This window comes from Bos indicus, chromosome 7 (assembly GCF_029378745.1).
Source record: "Bos indicus isolate NIAB-ARS_2022 breed Sahiwal x Tharparkar chromosome 7, NIAB-ARS_B.indTharparkar_mat_pri_1.0, whole genome shotgun sequence".
NCBI classification, from domain to species: Eukaryota; Metazoa; Chordata; class Mammalia; order Artiodactyla; family Bovidae; genus Bos; species Bos indicus.
Genome location: NC_091766.1, coordinates 46,105,607 through 46,125,222, shown reverse-complemented (window position 1 = coordinate 46,125,222; position 19,616 = coordinate 46,105,607). Strand labels below are relative to the sequence as shown.

Genomic DNA, 19,616 nt, shown 5'->3' with positions numbered 1-19,616 from the left:
CATAATTGTTAAGTTGGTCAGTGTTCTAGGTTTTTCAATGGATAATGATAAAATATCTTAGGAATTTATACTGATACTTCCAATTTAAATGCAAAACTACAGGGTTTTACATTGTCTATGTTATATTCATATTTCCTTTCTTCCATGAGTAACCTGGTTCTCAAGAATACTGAGGATAACAGAATTAAACTATCCCATTACTCATCTGCTTTATCCTGTATTACACAAACAGCAGTCTCAGAGTAATACTAAGAGCATCACCACAAAGTTGATTTCTGACAAATGGTTTAAAATTTTGCATTGACTCTCCATTCTTCCCCATTTTAATCAATACTATATCTTCATTGTCAGAGTATATATTCATTTGTAATATATTCTCTCCTTGTTAACCCATAATTATGATTAGTTCTATAAATAAAAACATATTTTACTGTTCATTGCCTTTCCAATGTTGATACTTCTTTAATAATTTTAGTTGGCTGAAACTTATTCCTTATTAAACAGAGTCCTAAGAAAGGGCTCATGGAAGCAGTATTAGTCAAGATTTTTTTATGTTGATGACAGTTTGTCTATGCCCTTTAAACCTGAAAGTCAGTTCTGCCGGATCTAGAAATCTTGGTTCACATTTTCTTTCCTAAAGTATCTTAAATGTTTTGCTCCGTTTTCTTTTCTTTATTTTTGGCTGTGCTGGGTCTTCACTGCGGTGCAGGCCTTTCTCTAGCAGTGGTGAGCAGGCACTACTCTTCACGACAGCGCACAGTTTTCTCATTGCGGTGGCCTCTCTTGTTGTGGAGTCGCAGGAGGGCTTCAGTAGTTGAGGAGCGTGGGCTCAGTAACTGTGATTCCTGGGCTCTACAACACAGGCTCAAGAACTGTTGTGCACGGGCTTAGTTACCCCACAGCATGCAGGATCTTCTCAGACCAGGGATTGGATCCATGTCTCCTGCATTGCCAGGCAGATTCTTTACCACTGAGCCACTGGGGAAGCCCCATTTTCGTTCAGCATAAAGCATTACCATCAGTTCAGTTCAGTTCAGTCGCTCAGTCATGTCCGACTCTTTGCGACCCCATGAATCGCAGCACACCAGGCCTCCCTGTCCATCACCAACTCCCGGAGTTCACTCAGACTCACGTCCATCGAGTCAGTGATGCCATCCAGCCATCTCATCCTCTGTCGTCCCCTTCTCCTCCTGCCCCCAATCCCTCCCAGCATCAGAGTCTTTTCCAATGAGTCAACTCTTCACATGAGGTGGCCAAAGTACTGGAGTTTCAGCTTTAGCATCATTCCTTCCAAAGAAATCCCAGGGCTGATCTCCTTCAGAATGGACTGGTTGGATCTCCTTGCAGTCCAAGGGACTCTCAAGAGTCTTCTCCAACACCACAGTTCAAAAGCATCAATTCTTCGGCACTAAGCCTTCTTCACAGTCCAACTCTCACATCCATACATGACCACTGTAAAAACCATAGCCTTGACTAGACGGACCTTTGTTGGCAAAGTAATGTCTCTGCTACCATAGCAGAGTTTAATAATTTTCTTTTCTTTATAAGCCTCTTAACTTATATGCTAACAATTTCCTCCACACCTCTTTCCTTCAAAGTGAAAGTGAAAGCTGCTCATTCGTGTCCAACTCTTTGTGACCCCATGGACTATACAGTTCACGGAATTCTCCAGGCCAGAATACTGGAGTGGGTAGCTGTTCCTTTCTCCAGGGGATCTTCCCAACCCAGGGATCCAACCCAGATCTCTTGCATTGCAGGCAGATTCTTCACCAGCTAAGCCACCAGGGAAGCCCAAGAATACTGGAGTGGATAGCCTATCCCTTCTCCAGGGGATCTTCCCAACCCAGGAATCGAACTGGAGTTTCCAGCATTTGCAGGCAGATTCTTTACTAGCTGAGCTACCAGGGAAGCCAAAGAGATTCCTTCATATTCTTTTACTAGAATATGTTCTGGTGTTTGTTAAGTCCATATTCTCAATATACAACGAGTGCTCTTTCAATATATAGTTTCAATTCTTTTATTTCAGGTAACTTATCTTAGATTTTACATTTGAGTGTTTATTCCGTTTTATTACTTTGCTTCTGTTTCACATTTAGAGATTCCTATTATCCTTAAGTGGGATCATTTTTCTCCAATCTTCAATGTTCATCATTTTCTCTTGAATTCTTTTTAATCTCTTCATTTATTACTGATTTTTAATTTAAAGTTACTGATTTTATTTTTTATTTAAAAAATAAAATAAAATTTTTATTTCTCCCATTTAATCCTGTATTTCTAAGTCCTTATCTGCTGTATTTAATTGCTCTTAGTCTAATTTGGTCTTTATTTTTTAAATGATTTTATTTCTAATTCTTCTCTGAGTTCTATCACTTCATTCTTTTCTTTCCTAATATCACTTTTGTAAAAATATACCTTGTTCTGAAATAGTACAGGTTTTATCTGCTTTGTGAACATGTCTTTGTTGTGGGCTTTCATTATCTGTAGTGATACTATTCTCCACTTTGTTCTTTTGTTCTTATAATTTTATATGGGACTTTACCACAATCTTTTTCTATTATACTTTTTTGTATGAAATTAATTTTCCTGAACTTTTAGGAGAAAGTGTGATTCTAACTTTAAATATCTATTCTTGATTTAACATGTGGTAGCTTGATTCTTCAGAGAAGGCAATGGCGACCCACTCCAGTACTCTTGCCTGGAAAATCCCATGGACGGAGGAGCCTGGTGGGCTGTAGTTCATGGGGTAGCTAAGAGTCAGGCACGACTGGAGCGACTTCACTTTCATTCTTCACTTTCATGCACTGGAGAAGGACATGGCAATCCACTCCAGTGTTCTTGCCTGGAGAATCCCAGGGACGGGGGAGCCTGGTGGGCTGCCGTCTATGGGGTTGCACAGAGTCAGACATGACTGAAGTGACTTAGCAGCAGCAGCAGCAGCTTGATTCTTGAGGTTTCCTGGTTCTGTTTCCCTTTTCCAATTTTATCTGAACCTCTCTTCCTTTCTCTGGGTCTTTTACCTGCTCAATTTTCATTCTACTTCCAATATTTCCCATAAGTATGGAACTCTATACTTGAAAGTAGCCTTGGACAGTCAGTTTTAAAAGTTATGGGGTCTGAACCATTCTAGCCCCTTCATAAACTGCAGGAACCTCTTGTGTTACCCCACAAGTAACAGATCAGGCAACACACTCTTTGGTATCAACTGCTATTCAACACTTATTGGTGTCCCTCTGCTTCCTCTGCTACAGATGCTAATACTATGCAGTGTGGTTCTTGTAAGGATCTCTTATAACTAGTTTTTGTTGTTGCTGTTGTTTTAGTTTTGGTTTTTTGGTCACATTGCGTACCATGTGGGATCTCAGTTCCTTGACCAGGGATCAAATCCACATTCCTTGCACAGGAAGTGTGCAGTCTTAAACACTGGACAGTGAGGGAAGTCCCTCTTGTTAACTAGATTTGATGTAAATGCCGCTACTACTGCTGCCACCATCTTCTTAGATTTTAAGGTATATTTTAATAGTCCTTAGAATTTTTCTATAGAAAACTTTTTGAACAAAATGCCTTAAGAATCTTAGAACAGTTTCAGAAATAAAACAGAAGGAAATGGACCCATTTTGTTTGCTTACCTCAAAAAGTCTGAACAAGTTGTATCTTGTTTTATAATCAGTCCACAAGACCATAAAAAAGGCATTCATTGAAATGGTGCTAATCATAATTATCTTAAAGAGATGACTCATTATGACTTTCTTCACAAATGCCTGAAACTGAGTATCTTTCCTCCTGTCAAAAAGTTGAATAAGAGGTGTGATTATCTTGCAACAGAGTTAGATCCCCAAATGATGCACACTTTTTTAGGAACTAGGGTCTGCTTTCCCCCTTCTGTGACTATAAATCTAAACTATATATATACTTTAGATTCGCAATGAAATGCTGACTAGATGACCACTGAAATATGTATGACAATCAATGGGTTCGGGCTGTCCCCACTCAGTTAACTCAGTTCATTCTCTCTAGACTTATGGGGGAAAAAATGATTACCACTTCTTCTCAAACAAAGCATCATCTTCCTTTACTCATTCAACAAATTTTCAGTGAAAGTGAAAGTTGCTCAGTCGTGTCCGACTCTTTGCAACCCCATGGACTATACAGTCCATGGAATTCTCCAGGCCAGAATACTGGAGTGGGTAGCCTTTCCCTTCTCCAGGGGATCTTCCCAACCAGGGATCGCACCCAGGTCTCCCGCGTTGCAGGTGGATTCTTTACCAGCTGAGCCACAAGGTAAGCCCAAGAATACTGGAGTTGATAGCCTATCCCTTCTCCAGGGGATCTTCCTGATCCAGGAATCGAACTGGGGTCTCTGCATTGCAGGCGGATTCTTTACCAACTGAGCTATGGTGGCTCAAAATTTTCCATAAGTAACTACTATTCAACTCACTCATTTATTCACTCAACAAGTTTTTATTGAATGATTACTATATGCCAGGCAGTACAGTAGGCCCTTGAAATAAGGTGACGTAAAACTATATACAGTCAGTCTAGTAGGGAAAACTGCTTATCAAATAATCAACCATACAAGCACTTACAAATCAATGATTTTAAAAACTGACCACTCTAAGAAAAAAGGGGCAAACACATAATCAATTCATGAAAGAAAAACAATGGTAATAAAGTCCCCCTCCCTAGAATGTTCAGTGGCACTACTAATCGAGGAGGTGCAAATTAAGTAAAACCATTAACTTTGCTTATGAAATTAGAGAAGACTTAAACTTGATAATATTTAATGCTGGCAAGAGCACAACATGATGGAGCATTCTCATAAACTTCCAGGGGAATGTAAACTGACCAATTTTTCTGAAAAACATTAGTTGTATTCATATCCTCAGATCCAAGGAATCTACCCCAAGAGAATACAACTGGAAATGCAAACAGTGACTTTAGCCTAATGTGATTATCTCACCATTATTTGCTGTAATAAGAACTTGGATACAATTTAAAAGTTTAACCAAAAGAAGACAGGCTGAGTAAACTATGGCACATCCAGCTAGTGGAATATTGCACAGATATCACAACATGTCTACGTATTTTTCATGATTTGAGAAAAATGCGTATGATCCACTGGATAGCAAAACATAGAAACAACGCAAAATAAAAATTCTCTATTTAAAATTATCTCAACTCTGCAAAGCAGGTAGAAAAAAATTCAACAGGAAATATGCCAAAATGTTGCCAGTGTCTGCCTACTGATGGTAAAGTTATAGGTAATTCCTTTTCCTGTTTATATTTATCTGTGTTGTTCAGTTTTTCTCATGTAAGAAATGAACAGTCTCACACAGTAAAAAATATATAGAATGTATATACTTCTATAACCTATAAAAATAAAATATATAATTTCCATTATCTGATTTGAGATCATGTCTATTACCAAAAAAAAAAAAAGCCTTCAAATTATCTAACACAGTATTGAACAAAAAGGGAAAAGATGGAACAAACTAGTCATTTGGTCTACAGGTCAAATAAGAGTGTGACTGAATATCTGATTAACCAGCTATCTGTGACAGTAAAGCTAAGAAAATTGATTGGCTGAGACTTCAACAACCTCACCAGTCAGAGAAATCAGATTATCCAGGATGAATCCCTCAGTTTGGGAAGTATAAGAGTGCCTATGAGAAGCCGCTAAGAGCCCCCAACACTGCCATCTGCATACTTGTTAATCAAGAGAAATAAAGAATATTTACTGAAATTTCCATAACTTCTCATAGAACATATGTGACGCATTCTCCAACAGTGAGTTAGAAAGGATTCTTGCATGGTCCTGGTGATAAAAGTGCTGAGACATTTTCCAAATTTTCAATTTTTATTCCTTGCTTTAACCATCCAACAGAAAATCTCTGCTTAGGAATCTCCTTGCATCTAGATTCCACAAGGCCACGGAGAAGGGTCCACAGAGGGAATCCTTGCTTTATGAGGTCACTCTTCACAGCCCAGTACGTTACTAGCCAGCAGGCCCCTGTAGGGGAGAACTCCCCACTGTTTTACCCACAGATCTTCTCTTCCCAAGGAGACCAAGCACCTCTGTTCAGCAGAAGAGTCATGAGTGAGTGAGTGAGTGAAACTCGCTCAGTCGTGTCTAATTCTTTGTAACCTCATGGACTGCAGCCCACCAGACTCTCCTCTGTCCATGGGATTCTCCAGGCAAGAATACTGGAGCAGATTGCCGTTCCCTTCTCCAGGGAGTAGAGTCAAGAGCACCCTGCAATTGTGCAGCTCTGGGATAAAACTAGAAGACAGCAGAAACAGGCCAGACAAGAGCCTTCCTTCTTCAGGAAGTACCCTCATCTGCCCTTAATAATGTGTTAGAATAGGTCAAGGGTCATGGAAGAGGGGAAAGCAAAACTCTCTGGGCTTCTAAGAGCAAGAGTGAACAGCCAGGGCACAGCAGTTGGAGATACCTGGAAGGACAAGGAAAGATTCTGATGGGTTTGGGGCTAGAACACCAGAAACAGGAAGTGCAGAGGTTATCCATGCCCAACACTGGCTAACTGGGGACACAGAATATACACATATGAACCACCTAAAGAGTGTAAGGGACGAGTCTTGGGGTAGAAATGTTTTAGGTTCAAGAGCAACAGGCACTATTCCTCTGTTCAATTCTTGGGATGAATATATTCTTCTCATTCTCCTACTCCTAGCTCCTTTGATTTCCAAGGCAAATCAATATATAGGCTTCTGGGTAGTCCTGTATTGCATTAAATGGTTAGTTAGCCAAATTGGTCAAATTCCTGGAAACTTTATTTCTTGGACTGTAATAGGAGGTAAACACCTCATCACCTCCAACATCCTAAGTATTCTGGAACAAGTGTTTTCAACTAGTTCTCGTAGAAAAATACTCTTGCAGGCAAGCAGAATACTGAACTGGGAAATAATATCTTATCTACTCAGTCTCTCCACTTAAAATCATCAACAGCAAAGCTTTAAGCAACATTGATTTATGTTCTCAGGATTCACACTTTGGCCTCACCTTTTTATTCTACATTCTCTTCCTCAGGAGTCAAGTTTCTCTGATGCCTCCTACCGCCTCCTTTGATCATATGCCCCCAAGACCTTCCGGGCTTCTGCCTACACCCATAGTGGTCTCCTGGAAGAGCTGCTCAATCAGTTCTCCATCTCTGTTTCCACGTGCCTCAATACATCAGTGTGTCTAATTCTGTCTAGGCATACAGGAGGCCCTCGGTAACGTATGCTATGTGAATACATGAATGTCCTCAGGGATTCTTATGCTCACTCAAGTAGCTGAGCAGAGAGGAATTTTATTTCCAGGAACCCCAAGAATATACTCCTATACCTCCCGTCTTTAAGCACCAAAGCACTCTTTAGGGAGAAACGAAGAAGAGACTAAGAACGTAAAAAATTTGGGGGACTTCCCTGGTGGTCCAGTGGTTAAGAATCCACCTTGCAATACAGGAAATGTGAGTTTGATCCTTGGTCGGGGAACTAAGATCCCACATGTCATGGGGGAGTTAGGCCTGCTGGCTGCAGCTACTGAGTGGATACCACTAGAGATTCCATGTGTCACAACGAAAGAGCCTGTGTGACCCAACAACATGACACTGCCCCCCAAATAAATATTTTTAAAAAAGAATATAAAAATTCTTCCATGATGCTTGGAGGGGTAAGGAAAGATGGCAGGCTGGAAGTATTCAAGAAGAGACCAATTGATCTTGGTATATGACATAAGCACAGCCAACCAAAGCTGAATGTGGTTTCTAGAGTCACTGATGAAGAAGTCTGGTCTGTGGAACCAAAGGTGACCAGCTTCTCTAGGCCTACTGAAATCACCTTCATGGATAGGTGGGCAGGATAAATATCTTGGGATGAGAAGCTAAAGGGCCACCTGTTATGCCCTGTTAGCAGCAACTCACCCTCTGCCTGACTTGCGCAGCACCACCTCAGCTGCACACAGCCAGGGATGGTCAGAAGGCACAGCAGCTTGTTGACTCAAAGTCTTCTAGCCAAGTCATTCCTAATTCCAAGTAACTGGAATTGAAGCACAAAGCTCACATATTATATCCAAACCCTATTATAGTTCCTGCTGTTTTGCAGGAAACTTTACAAAACTGAAGTTATTGAGTTCAACTAGTATATTTTTGAACAATGGATTAGAGGGGAGGGAGGTGGGAGGGGGGTTCAGGATTGGGAACACATGTACACCCATGGCGGATTCATGTTGATGTATGGCAAAACCAATACAATATTGTAAAGTAATTAGACTCTAATTAAAATAAATAAAGTCTACAAGCAAAAAAATAAAAAAGAAATTATACAGACTGCTCCACATTAGTAGTCCAATACTTCAGTACACTGATGGAAGTTAGGAATGTGTCCATATACAACATACATGCTACTGCTTTTTTGGCTCAAGCAAAAACATAAAGAGTCTTGCTTACCCTATTTATCTAAAGACTTCCTAAATCCTATCAATGTCAGTAATCACAATTTTCAAAACTTTCACTAACTTCATTTTAGAAAAGAACACTGTCAAACATCCTGCTGCTGCTGCTGCTAAGTCGCTTTAGTCGTGTCCGACTCTGTGCGACCCCATAGACTGCAGCCCACCAGGCTCCACCGTCCTTGGGATTCTCCAGGCAAGAATACTGGAGTGGGTTGCCATTTCCTTCTCCAATGCATGAAAGTGCAAAGTGAAAATGAAGTCACTCAGTCATGTCTGACTCTCAGCGACCCCACGGATTGCAGCCCACCAGGCTCCTCCATCCATGGGATTTTCCAGGCAAGAGTACTGGAGTGGGGTGTCAAACATCCTAGTCCTGATTTATTATCTATGGAAGTCACGCAAACAGTCATAGGTCAGGTCTATTTAACTCCCCCTTTACTCCAGTGATCATTAAAAAAAAAAAAAAAACAAAAACAAGGGAAACCAAAGCTTGATGTAGAAAAACCACTGTTATCACAAAGATTTGGAATAGAAGAAAACTTGGGGGCCTCAAACTTTGACAATGCCTCCTTTAAGTTGAAATGTCAGTTACTTTGAGCAAATCTGGGGATTTGTTCTATTGGAATTTACCCCAGGGAGTATTTTCATAGACTTGTGATATGAGATCTTTGATTCTCTAAAGTTTCATGAGTTCCAGCAGATGTGACATCCCTTAACATGGACCCTATTCGAAACCCTCATGTAGACGCGAATTACTAGCTACATTCTCAGGTCCTGACATAGCAGTTATTAGCTATACTTGCTCTCTCCACTGGAGAAGGCAATGGCACCCCACTCCAGAGAAAATCCCATGGATGGAGGAGCCTGGTAGGCTGTGGTCCATGGGGTCGCTAAGAGTCGGACACGACTAAGCGACTTCACTTTCACTTTTCACTTTCATGCATTGAAGGAAATGGCAACCCACTCCAGTGTTCTTGCCTGGAGAATCCCAGGGGCGGGGGAGCCTGGTGGGCTGCCATCTATGGGGTAGCACAGAGTCGGACACGACTGCAGTGACTTAGCAACAGCTCTCTCCACTGTGCCATATGCACTATATAGGTTAATAGTTTAGCCTCTCAGACTTACATTCAAAATATGGTGAAAGGTATCCATTCAAGGAACAGTGAAACAAGTTAAATGACACCACAAGGGAACAAATAAACAAATCCAGAAGGTTGAATATTCTACAGGACCCAGGTTTTACAGTAGGTCAATGACATAGAAAGAGGGAACTGAGGGCAGGGGGCTTCCTAGTTCTAAGTCTGAAAGCTTAAAGAGACACAACAACCAGATGTGATGGGTAGATGTCATGCAGATCTTGATTAGGACAAAATTACTGTCCAAAGACATTCTTGACCTTCAAGACAACTTTATTTTGCCCAGGTATTAGGTTGATACCAAGAAATTATGGTTTATTTTTTTAGGTGTGATAAGTACATTTTGGTTTTTATAAGAAAATGACCATATTTTCTAGGGTTGTTTACTAGAGGATGTAGGGAGAAAATGACATGCTATCTGGGATTTGCTTTTAAATACTTAAGCAAAGAAAAAAGAAATGGGAGACTATATGAAGTAACTGGCAAGATCTTGGTAATTGTTAAATCAGGGTGATCAGCACATAAGGTTTGAATGGACTATTTATTTTAAAATACATTTAAATTTTTTCATGTATAAAAATTTATGTAAAGAAATTTGACACACTGATCTAGAAATCTTTGGTAATCTACAAAAGCTCCCAAATCTACAGTGCAGGGAATAGTTTATAAAAACATATGACTTTGCCTTTTACTCTTAAAATTTTCAAATAAGTACAAGATCCAGGCTCTGGAACTCCCAGCAGCCACAGAGCCTGAGTGGCTCTTCCACTTCCATGCCCCACTCCCATGTACACTCCATACCTATAGAGCAAAATGAACTTACCTGCCTCTCCTAGGCCAACAGAACGAGCCAAAAATTGACTTCAGAAAGCTCAGCCTCTTTGTCATGTTCCCAAATGGCTCTCAGACTAGGGGTGAGGGCTGTCGGGGGTCAGGGGTGAAGCTTTGCTTGTAACATAAAGTGATTTTTTCTGGCCTCTGATGTGAGGCAAGAGTATAAAGATGATCCCTGTTAAATCCTACTACTATAAGGCATGTTCCTTGGATGGATATGTACACATTCTTTTAATCTACATTTTAATCTCATTAATAACTACATTCCTGAGTTCCTTCAAAGAATAGTTACTGCAATTTTTAAGCAACAGCTTACTTTATATTCCATTTTACTCCCATCAGTGACACATGGAATAAATAGAGCTTGTAACTGGATAATACCCCAGTAGCTTCAAGCTCAGTGGCTACAGACTCTCAGGTCAGGGCTCACAACACGCAAATGATGGGGAAAAAATGACCCTTGGTTCCTCTTCCCTCAGTATGTCAGCTAATGATGTGAAACCCTGGTCACTATGACAGTGAATCCTTTTATTGCCTCACCTTGCTGGAAGCCATGAACAAGACACTTGTCTTCTCCTTTCTCCCTGTCTGAAAATGAAGGATAAAACACAGACAGCTCAACCAATTTATGTAATCTCTATAACTTAATTAACTACTTAAGTAGCAACAACAGGTAAACTCCAAATCAACTTTAGTGTCACGAGAACCCTTACATACAGTTAAAACCCTTTACCTATTGAGTTCATCGTTCTTTTTCTACCTTACAACTGCTTTCCAATACAATGCATTTGTAAAGTCACCATAATCACTTGAATTTCTGGGATATAAAATGCTCGCCCATATGAATAATGGGAATGAGAATGAGAATCCTCCAGATATGAGAATGCTCCTGCATATCCATTTCTATTCTCTAAGAATGCTACTTGTCTTTTTAAATATTAATAGAATTACCTGGGTTGATTTACCTTATATATGTGATTAGATATAATGAAAAATACCTCAGCCTCAAGTTTAAATCATTTTTATTTAAGCACTGATTTTACAAAATGTGATAGTTCAAAAGGTGAACTAAATTTATAACTTAATTTATTCATGTAAATTGCCTTCAAAGTCCATTGCAGCTAGATGTGTATGTAAGATTCTACATGCATTTTAGAAGGAGTCACACAGAAGCAGCTGCTTTTTCAATGAACTTGGCCAGTTTCACATCTCTTTTGGTCAGTCCGCCACAGTCATGCGATGTGAGCGTTATCTGGACCTAAGAAAAAGAGAAACAGTTTTTAAAACCTTGAGCTGCAATTCATGGTACTCTCCTTTGGTGGTTCAGAAATCAATCTATTACTCAGTATTTATCTTTGAGAACTGGGGAGATTAAATGATTTAGAAAATACTACATTATGAATAAGCAATGCATTTCCAAAACCCAGTAAACTCCAGGCTGAGCTCAGCAGCCACCCAGGGATAAAAAGGTTCTCTCATAAGGGCAAATGAGCTGCCAGAATCTCAAATCTTGACTCTTGGGGGAAAAGAGAGAGAGAGAGATTGAAGTTCCATTTTAACTCCCATTACTTTAATTACACTCTTTTCAGGCCACTGAGAAAAACTAAGCTATCAAATGTAATACCTTAGCAACCATGTTAAAAAAAAAAGCCCATTTCCAAATTAGAGAAGTTGGGGAGGGCAGTGGAAGAACAGACTGTTGCCTCTTGACAAACCAATTAGTAAGCAAAAGCAAAATTATGGGTAAAGAAAGGCAACTAGGAAATAAAAGCTTATGCTGGTACCTGCATCCTCTGAATTACTGCAATAAATCACAAAAATATGAAATTTTATTTTTTTAAAGAGGACTTTCAAGAGACTATAGAACCTCACAGAAAGCAGACGATAAGAAATTTCACATGGCATAACCATGAAGGTAAGGATACTTCGGGGGCAAGCATGAGTCTTCTCACTGTGCCCCCTGCTGTTACGAAGATCAGTTCCAATTGAGAATAGAGAATTTACTTGAACAAATTGATTTCAATGAGATTAAAAAAAAACATATCTTTCTGATTTGCTACCATTTCTTTCAATAATTTACCTTAAGAGGGTTTAAAAAATGTTATCTACATGACTGATATTCAAGCTTAATTCAGGAGTCTAATTTGGCCTGTTTTTCATAGTTTCAGTAGAAGACAAGCATGAAAATAAGGAACTTAGTCATTGTTCTTTTGAGTAATCTGAAATTTGTTACTAATTTGCAATAATACACAGGGATTCTGAGAGAAAGAATAAGAGAGTATTTTCCTAAGCACAATGAATGACACTTAGCTGCACAGGATGACAAGCAAGTAAGAAAGAAGTTTCTTAACTCCAAAATTAAGGTGATCCCAAAATAAGGCAATTCAGTTACCTTGTTGTACACATTGAACCATTCCGGGTGGTGATTCATCTTCTCTGCTTGTAGGGCAACTCGGGACATAAAGCCAAAGGCCTGCATAAGACGAAGTCAAAAGTGATGACTGACACTGCCCGTGCCCCCCTGAGAGGGACCCCAGAGCAACCCGATAAAGACAGGGTTAGGAAAGCCTGGAGAAGCAATAATAAAAGGGAGTGCTCTCCACAGAGGTGGGATAGCAGTGTAGCAGGACTGTGACCTGCTGCTGTATGTGAAAAACACTCAGGCTCAAATAAACAAACCGGGAAATTGGTCTCACCCAATGACCTGTCTGGACTGTTTAACTGTCCTCAGGATGAGACTCTATAAAACAGGGAATAATTTCCCTTCCACTCAGTGTCCTGGCTCTCAAATGGGGCCAGTGTACCTGGCCCCAAATCTTAGCAGTCTCTTTTCCTGCAGCACTGCTCCTTTTGTTTTTAGTGACTGGGTTGCTAAGGTACTGACCACAAAGACTACGGGAAAATGTGAGAGTGTGTCTTAAGCGAAAGCTCTGGTAGAAGTGAACCACCATCCCATCCCCCAGGCAGGACAGAAGGGGATGAGAGACTATTTTCACTGACATCCAGAGTGGAACAGAAAAGAAGGGCTTGCCTGCTTAGGATCTTCTCGCTACTGCCTAGCACTGCCATTTCGAAGAGAAAACACTCCGCTTGGGGCAGACGGCTGCAGAGTCAGCCACAGGCCTGAGTGGGGACCTGCAGGGCACTGACTTCATACCACTGGGAAAGTGCAAACCTAATTTTGTTAAGCAGAAGGCAAACCTGTCCTGAGAGGAAAGAAAAACATTTTTTTTTTTTTTTTTTTGCTTGCTTTGCTTACTTTCAAATTTTTATGAGGGTAATTGCAAACAATAGAAGAGTTTGTCTCTTTCGTGTCCAGAAGGCAGAAATACTTGGTAAGGCTCTAAGGTAATGGCACATTAATTATAAAGTTACAGTGGAATTCACAGGGCAGTACCCATCACAGCCATATAAATATTTAACTTCTTTACCCCTATCCAGAAAAACCAATCTGATGTTACTTGGGCTATGTTTTTTTGAATCACCAAATGACATAGGAGCACATTTCCAAGTTAACAGAAATATGGAAGATGTCATTTTCAAACAGTTCTGTCATTCATAATGGTTCTTATCTCACAATCGATTTCATTCAGGATAAAGATTTCCATTTTGACACTTAATGCCTGAAGGTTTTCCCTACTAAGAAAAGGAAGGAAGTTCAAGAAAAATCCACTTAACCATGCATGGACTTATCAGTGGACAAACAATATTCACTCTCCCACCCCTTCTTATTTCAATCTGATTCTCCATATTATGTGAGGCGGAAGGGGCAAGTCGAATGAGAAAGTTTGTTTTAACTATTAAAACAGAGTAAACCTGTACTAAATTATTATGAGAATTTTTACTCTGCTTGCTTCTAATGCCTTATTCTCATTTAGCTTTAGAAGATTTACAATCATATCACCACCCCTGAGAGACAGTAATACAGACATTAAGGACATGGATTTTTGAGCCAGGGAGCCAGGGATTCAAATCCCAATTCTATTACTCAACTGTCATGTGATTTAACTCTGAGCCTCCATTTTCTTCAGTAAAATGGGGATAATAATAAAAAGCTCATGTAATTATTTTAATTTTTTAAAAAGAGATGGGGATATAAAATTACTCAGCACAGCACCTGGCACAGAGTCAGAGATTACTAATGCACACAATGCTACCACTACAGCTTCTGGCCAAATGCACACCACAAACCTTACAAAACATAACGATAAGTAAAAAGCCCTCCCATGGTCTTGAGAACCTAAGATTCTAGTTGCTGTCTCTAGGAAGAATGGCCCTCGCATTTTCCCATGGGCCTTAAACAGAAACTGACACACATATATCAGACGAATAACACACTGTGGGATAACATTCTGAGGCACACTGACTGGGGAAAACTAGTGAATAATAAGAAATCAGGTGGCACAGTGGGTCACTGTCCAAGTTTTTAAGCCCTGTTGCCACAATTTCTTTGAACAAAGCCATCCAAAAAGGTCCAAAGTGATGCTTAGAATACTTTAACATTCCCAAGAGCCAAATGGACTGAATGAGTGTCTGATCTGAACATGGTCAGAAGTGATCCTCAAATCTCTGACCACCCAGCATGCTATCAGCATAGTAGCAAAATCTATTCCATCAAAAATATGACTTATAAGAGAACAGCCATATCATTAGAGGTATACTGATCAAAGAAAAAGCATCTACCCTATCTATATACAATGCTTAAAAGAAAAAAGGCACATCCAAAGATTCTCCAAATTTGCATTTTCCTTTCTTTTACATATTTCCCTTCAACTGTCACCTAATATTTACATTCAATAAAACATCACAAAGCCTAATAAACTATTTACACAGGATTTGCTCCTAATTCTTCCTTAGGAAAAGAATATTCAATCTTCTCTGGGAGCAAAAAGATAATTCCATAATTTTTCTTCCTTATAACAGAACCAAATAATCCTCCAAATATTTATTTTTAAATCTACAAATTAAAAACATCTATATCAGTACACATTCAAATTAAAGTAAAAGAATTTTTGCAAGGAAGTTAGATGAGTATGTAAGGAGAGGGAAAAAGAAAAACTTCAAAGGGGAATTCTGATTATCTGGAATATAATAAAGAAGGAATATGACTAAACAGCAGACTTGGCAAATCGTGAAAAGCATCTGTCCCTTCTTTCAAAGATTTATTTTTATAGCCGTAGCTACTTGTTACCAGGATGCCACTTGGAATCTAAAGGCCTTGAGCTAGCTAAATCACAGGCTTTCTAAAACCATTCCATCAAAGAAAGTTGCTAACAGGCCAAGGCAGAATAGACACCAGCAATTAATAAGTTTAGAGAACAGGACTGAGAAAATGGACAGATGAAGTAGAAATCAACTAGAGTCAATAAGAACTAGAAAATAGTAAGTACAGAAAATGAAGTATATTTAACTTATAGACAATTGTTGTCAATAAAAGAACTTAAAAAAAAAAGAAGAAAGAAAAAAGAAAAAAAAAAACCCTGGAGATTTAATTCAAGAAAAACTTCCAAAAAGAAAAAATTTAAATCCATAGACTAAGAATTCATCCATTTCCATACATTCTAGTAAAGTTAATGAACTATGAAGATTTAAAGAATCCTTTTGGCATCTAGTCAAAAAGATCAATTCACCTATAATGATGAAAAGAATCTTACTGACTTTAAACTTCCACATATCAAATTCAACATACAAGCCAGAGGAGCAATGCCTATAACGACTTTAGGAAATCAAAGTGTGAAGAATTTTATACCCAGCTAAACCATTGCTTGAAATTAATGCAGAGGACATATGTTTTTTAAATGCAGTAACTCAGGGAATAATTTCCATTCACCCTTCTTGAGGAAATTTTTATTAAAGGATGAAATATATGTAACTAAGAGTTTAATGGAGAAACTATACCAAAAGTATTGGCAATGAGTAATAAATTCACTCAGCTCTAGAAATACATTTAAAACAACTGTGGGGGTTTATACTTACAGAATAAAATATAAATGTTATAAACTATTATTTTAATAGTTTTCCCTGGCAGTCCAGTGGTTAAGAATTTGCCTTGCAATGTAGGGGACACTGCTTCAACCCCTGGTCTGGGAACTAAGACCCCACATGTCATGGAGCAACTAAGTCCATATATCCCAGAGCCCATGCACCACAACCAGAGAGCCCATGCACCACAACAAAAGACCCCACATGCCACAACTAAGTGGAGAAGGCGATGGCAGCCCACTCCAGTACTCTTCCTGGAAAATCCCATGGATGGAGGAGTCTGGTAGGCTGCAGTGACTCAGTAGACTGAGTGACTTCACTTTCACTTTTCACTTTCATGCACTGGAGAAGGAAATGGCAACCCACTCCAGTGTTCTTGCCTGGAGAATCCCAGGGACGGGGGAGCCTGGTGGGCTGCCGTCTATGGGGTCGCACAGAGTCGGACACGACTGAAGCGACTTGGCAGCAGCAGCAGCAGCCATAACTAAGACCCAACATAGCCAAATAAATAAATATTTTAAATAGTTGAAAGAAATAGAAATAGGGAAGGTAAATGAAAGTTTAAAAAAATCTTTAAAAGCTGAAATATCAAATGTTAAAGATACATGTATATTTAAAGGTGTAAAACATAAGCACTAGAACTAAAAAATAATATGTACTAAAACTGTATGGTAAAGGGATGAGAATGGGGAAGTAACTACAATTACAAGAAAAATTTTAAAACATACAAAAAATGATTTTTAAACAAAGTTGATACAAATAAACTTTAAAACATAAGATAGTTCTCTGAGACAGAAAAATGATCAAAATTGACTTTAGAAGAGAAAAAAATTAATTAAATAACTGTAAAAGAGAAATGTGTCTAAGAGTAACACCCAAATGTAACCCTTCCCAATCATTTCACAGAGGAATTCTACCAAACCTATATGGAACAGTTAACTCTAATACTGATTAAACTATTCCAGAGCAAAGAAAAAGAAGGATATTTCCAGATTACTTCCCTAACCTATAATAACAGTCTCCAAATTCTCACATAGATAGTACATAATAATGAAACTATAGATTTCATATTAATTGAAATCCTAATAAATAAAACTTTGAGTACACTGGAACAAAACACCATGAGCAAATAGGATTTTTTCCAAGAATGCAAGGATAGTTCAATATTGGGGACCTGTTAATATGATTTACCATACTAATAAATCAAAAGAGAAAAATTATATATGACTTCTATAAATTCTAAAAAGATATTTGATACATTCAATATTTTTTATGCATGAAAACTCTTAATGAAATAAAAACATATGGGCTCATTAAATGAGAGAATATATTCTCAGTTCAAAAGGCAACATCTTTCTTAACAAGGAAACACGGGAAGAATTCCCACCGAAGTAGAAAATAAACAAGCCCCCACCCCCACAAAAGTCAATAGTCTTCTTATAAAAACAATGAATTAGCAAAGATACTATAAGAAAAGTTCCCACCTAAAATGGCACCAAAAATTATCTAAAAGTAAAGCTTAACAAGAAATGCATAAATTCTACATGCAGAAAACTTTAAACCACTACTTAAAAAAAGATTACTACATTAAATGTTTTTCTGTATGACAATAAAAATCAACAAACAAATTAAAAGACAAACAACAAACTTTATTTGCAGTACACATTTCCTCAGCATGTAGAGAGATCTGATGAATAAGAAAAAGACCAAACATGCAATTTTTTTTAATGGGTAAGGACATAATAGCTAACAGAAAAGAAATCAAATAGTTTTTAAACATAAAAATTGCCTAACTCCATATATGGAAGTACAAATTAAAACTAAGTTATTTGTCAATTTTATCTCAAAAAGTCAGGGTGTGGGGAACTAAGTTAAATCTCTTGTTTGGCAAAGATCAAAAAGTTTGATAATATTCTGCTAGTGAAGGTACAGGAGAAAAGGCACTTCCATATATTTTTGGTGAAAATAAATTAATACAATAATCACTATGGAAGAGAACATGACAAGATCAAAATTAAAAATGCCTATGCCCTTAGGAAAATAGGATTATGCCTTTCAGCCAAGCAATTCCACTTCTAGGAATTTTTCCTGCAGACATACCCATACAAAAATTACAAGAATGGTCACTGCAACACAGTCTTTAACAGTGACAGGGCTGAAAGAGCCACATGTCCATCAATAAAGAACTGACTAAACTATATTTCACGGTATATTTATTCACTGGAATACTACGTAGCCATTAAGAAGAAGGAGAAAACTATTTATCCTCTGACTAGAAATACCTCCAAGATATATTATTAAATAAGAAAAAAATGGGTAACAATAGTCTATAAGTTGTATGAAAAGGAAAGAAAAGAAACCACGTGAATTAACATCTCTGGAATGACATACATAAGGATCCGCTAACAGTGAGTGATGGGGGTTGGGGAGAGGGAGAACTGGACGGTTAAGAATCAGAAAGAGGAAGAGGAAGAGGCTTACTATACTCTTTGGTCCCTTTTAACTTTTGAATCAATATATACATGACCTATTTTTAAAGCTGGGTAGGGAAAAAATGAGGAAACCATGCAAATGAAGGTCTCACTGTAAAGGGAACTGGGATCCTGCAATGTATGTAACCTGGTTCATATTAAAATATTTTGGCTCACATTAACTTCTTAACATATGCCTACCTGTTTAGGTGGGTTTTTAGTGCCAATTTACAGCATAGTTTGTCTATGAGCCATATTCTGTTGAGCCACGGCCATTTCAAACAAACATATGTCCAACAAATAGCATATAATGGCTGATAATGGTTTCAGTCTTTCCTCTATTGCAAATTACAAACATTTTATGAACAAGTCCATGAATGCATGATGAAGTATGACTTTTTAAGTCACTCTGCCATTTTAAGGAATGTAAGCATTACAATCACAGTAAATCGGGCCAATGGAGTTTGTCATTTGGAAATCTCCAAACCATCAGCAATTAAAAGATTTTTCCATGAACCCCCAAATCAAGTATTCTTTGGGAACCTTAATTTTTCTTAAAGTTCCTTTTGTTTCAGTTTACTCCATGAAAATATGAAAGACTATCAGATGCACAAAACTGAAACAAAACCCTGTATTGATCTGTGAAATGTTTAACAGCATCAGCTTCAGTCCAAATAACATGTATGATTTATTAAAGTTCTAAGACTTAACTTCTAGCACATATTTACAATATGAATCTGTCAT

The 19,616-nt window shown here is 38.3% G+C and overlaps 2 protein-coding genes across 6 annotated transcripts in view; both read right to left on the bottom strand.

Annotated features, from left to right (window-relative positions):
- Positions 1–11,296, bottom strand: part of CATSPER3 (cation channel sperm associated 3) — a 45,022-nt gene extending 33,726 nt beyond the window's left edge. For 2 of the 4 annotated variants that reach the window (XR_011567687.1, XM_070793599.1), the window contains exons 1-2: positions 10,409–11,296; positions 3,627–3,780 (exon numbers count right to left, since the gene is read on the bottom strand). Coding sequence is in view for 3 of the 4 variants with exons in the window: in XM_070793599.1 (XP_070649700.1) it covers positions 3,627–3,780; positions 10,409–10,473 (219 nt within the window). In the remaining variant the exon portion in view is untranslated. Of the gene's footprint in view, positions 1–3,626; positions 3,781–5,735; positions 8,035–10,408 lie in introns of all 4 variants that reach the window. The other 2 variants (XM_070793601.1, XM_070793600.1) reach the window with 2 other exon arrangements.
- Positions 11,297–11,424: 128 nt separating this feature from the next.
- PCBD2 (pterin-4 alpha-carbinolamine dehydratase 2) overlaps positions 11,425–19,616 on the bottom strand; it is a 41,776-nt gene continuing 33,584 nt past the window's right edge. For both annotated transcript variants that reach the window (XM_070793602.1, XM_019964945.2), the window contains exons 3-4: positions 12,812–12,892; positions 11,425–11,677 (exon numbers count right to left, since the gene is read on the bottom strand). In XM_070793602.1, the coding sequence (XP_070649703.1) occupies positions 11,582–11,677; positions 12,812–12,892 (177 nt within the window). In that variant the 3' untranslated portion in view covers positions 11,425–11,581. The remainder of the gene's footprint in view (positions 11,678–12,811; positions 12,893–19,616) is intronic.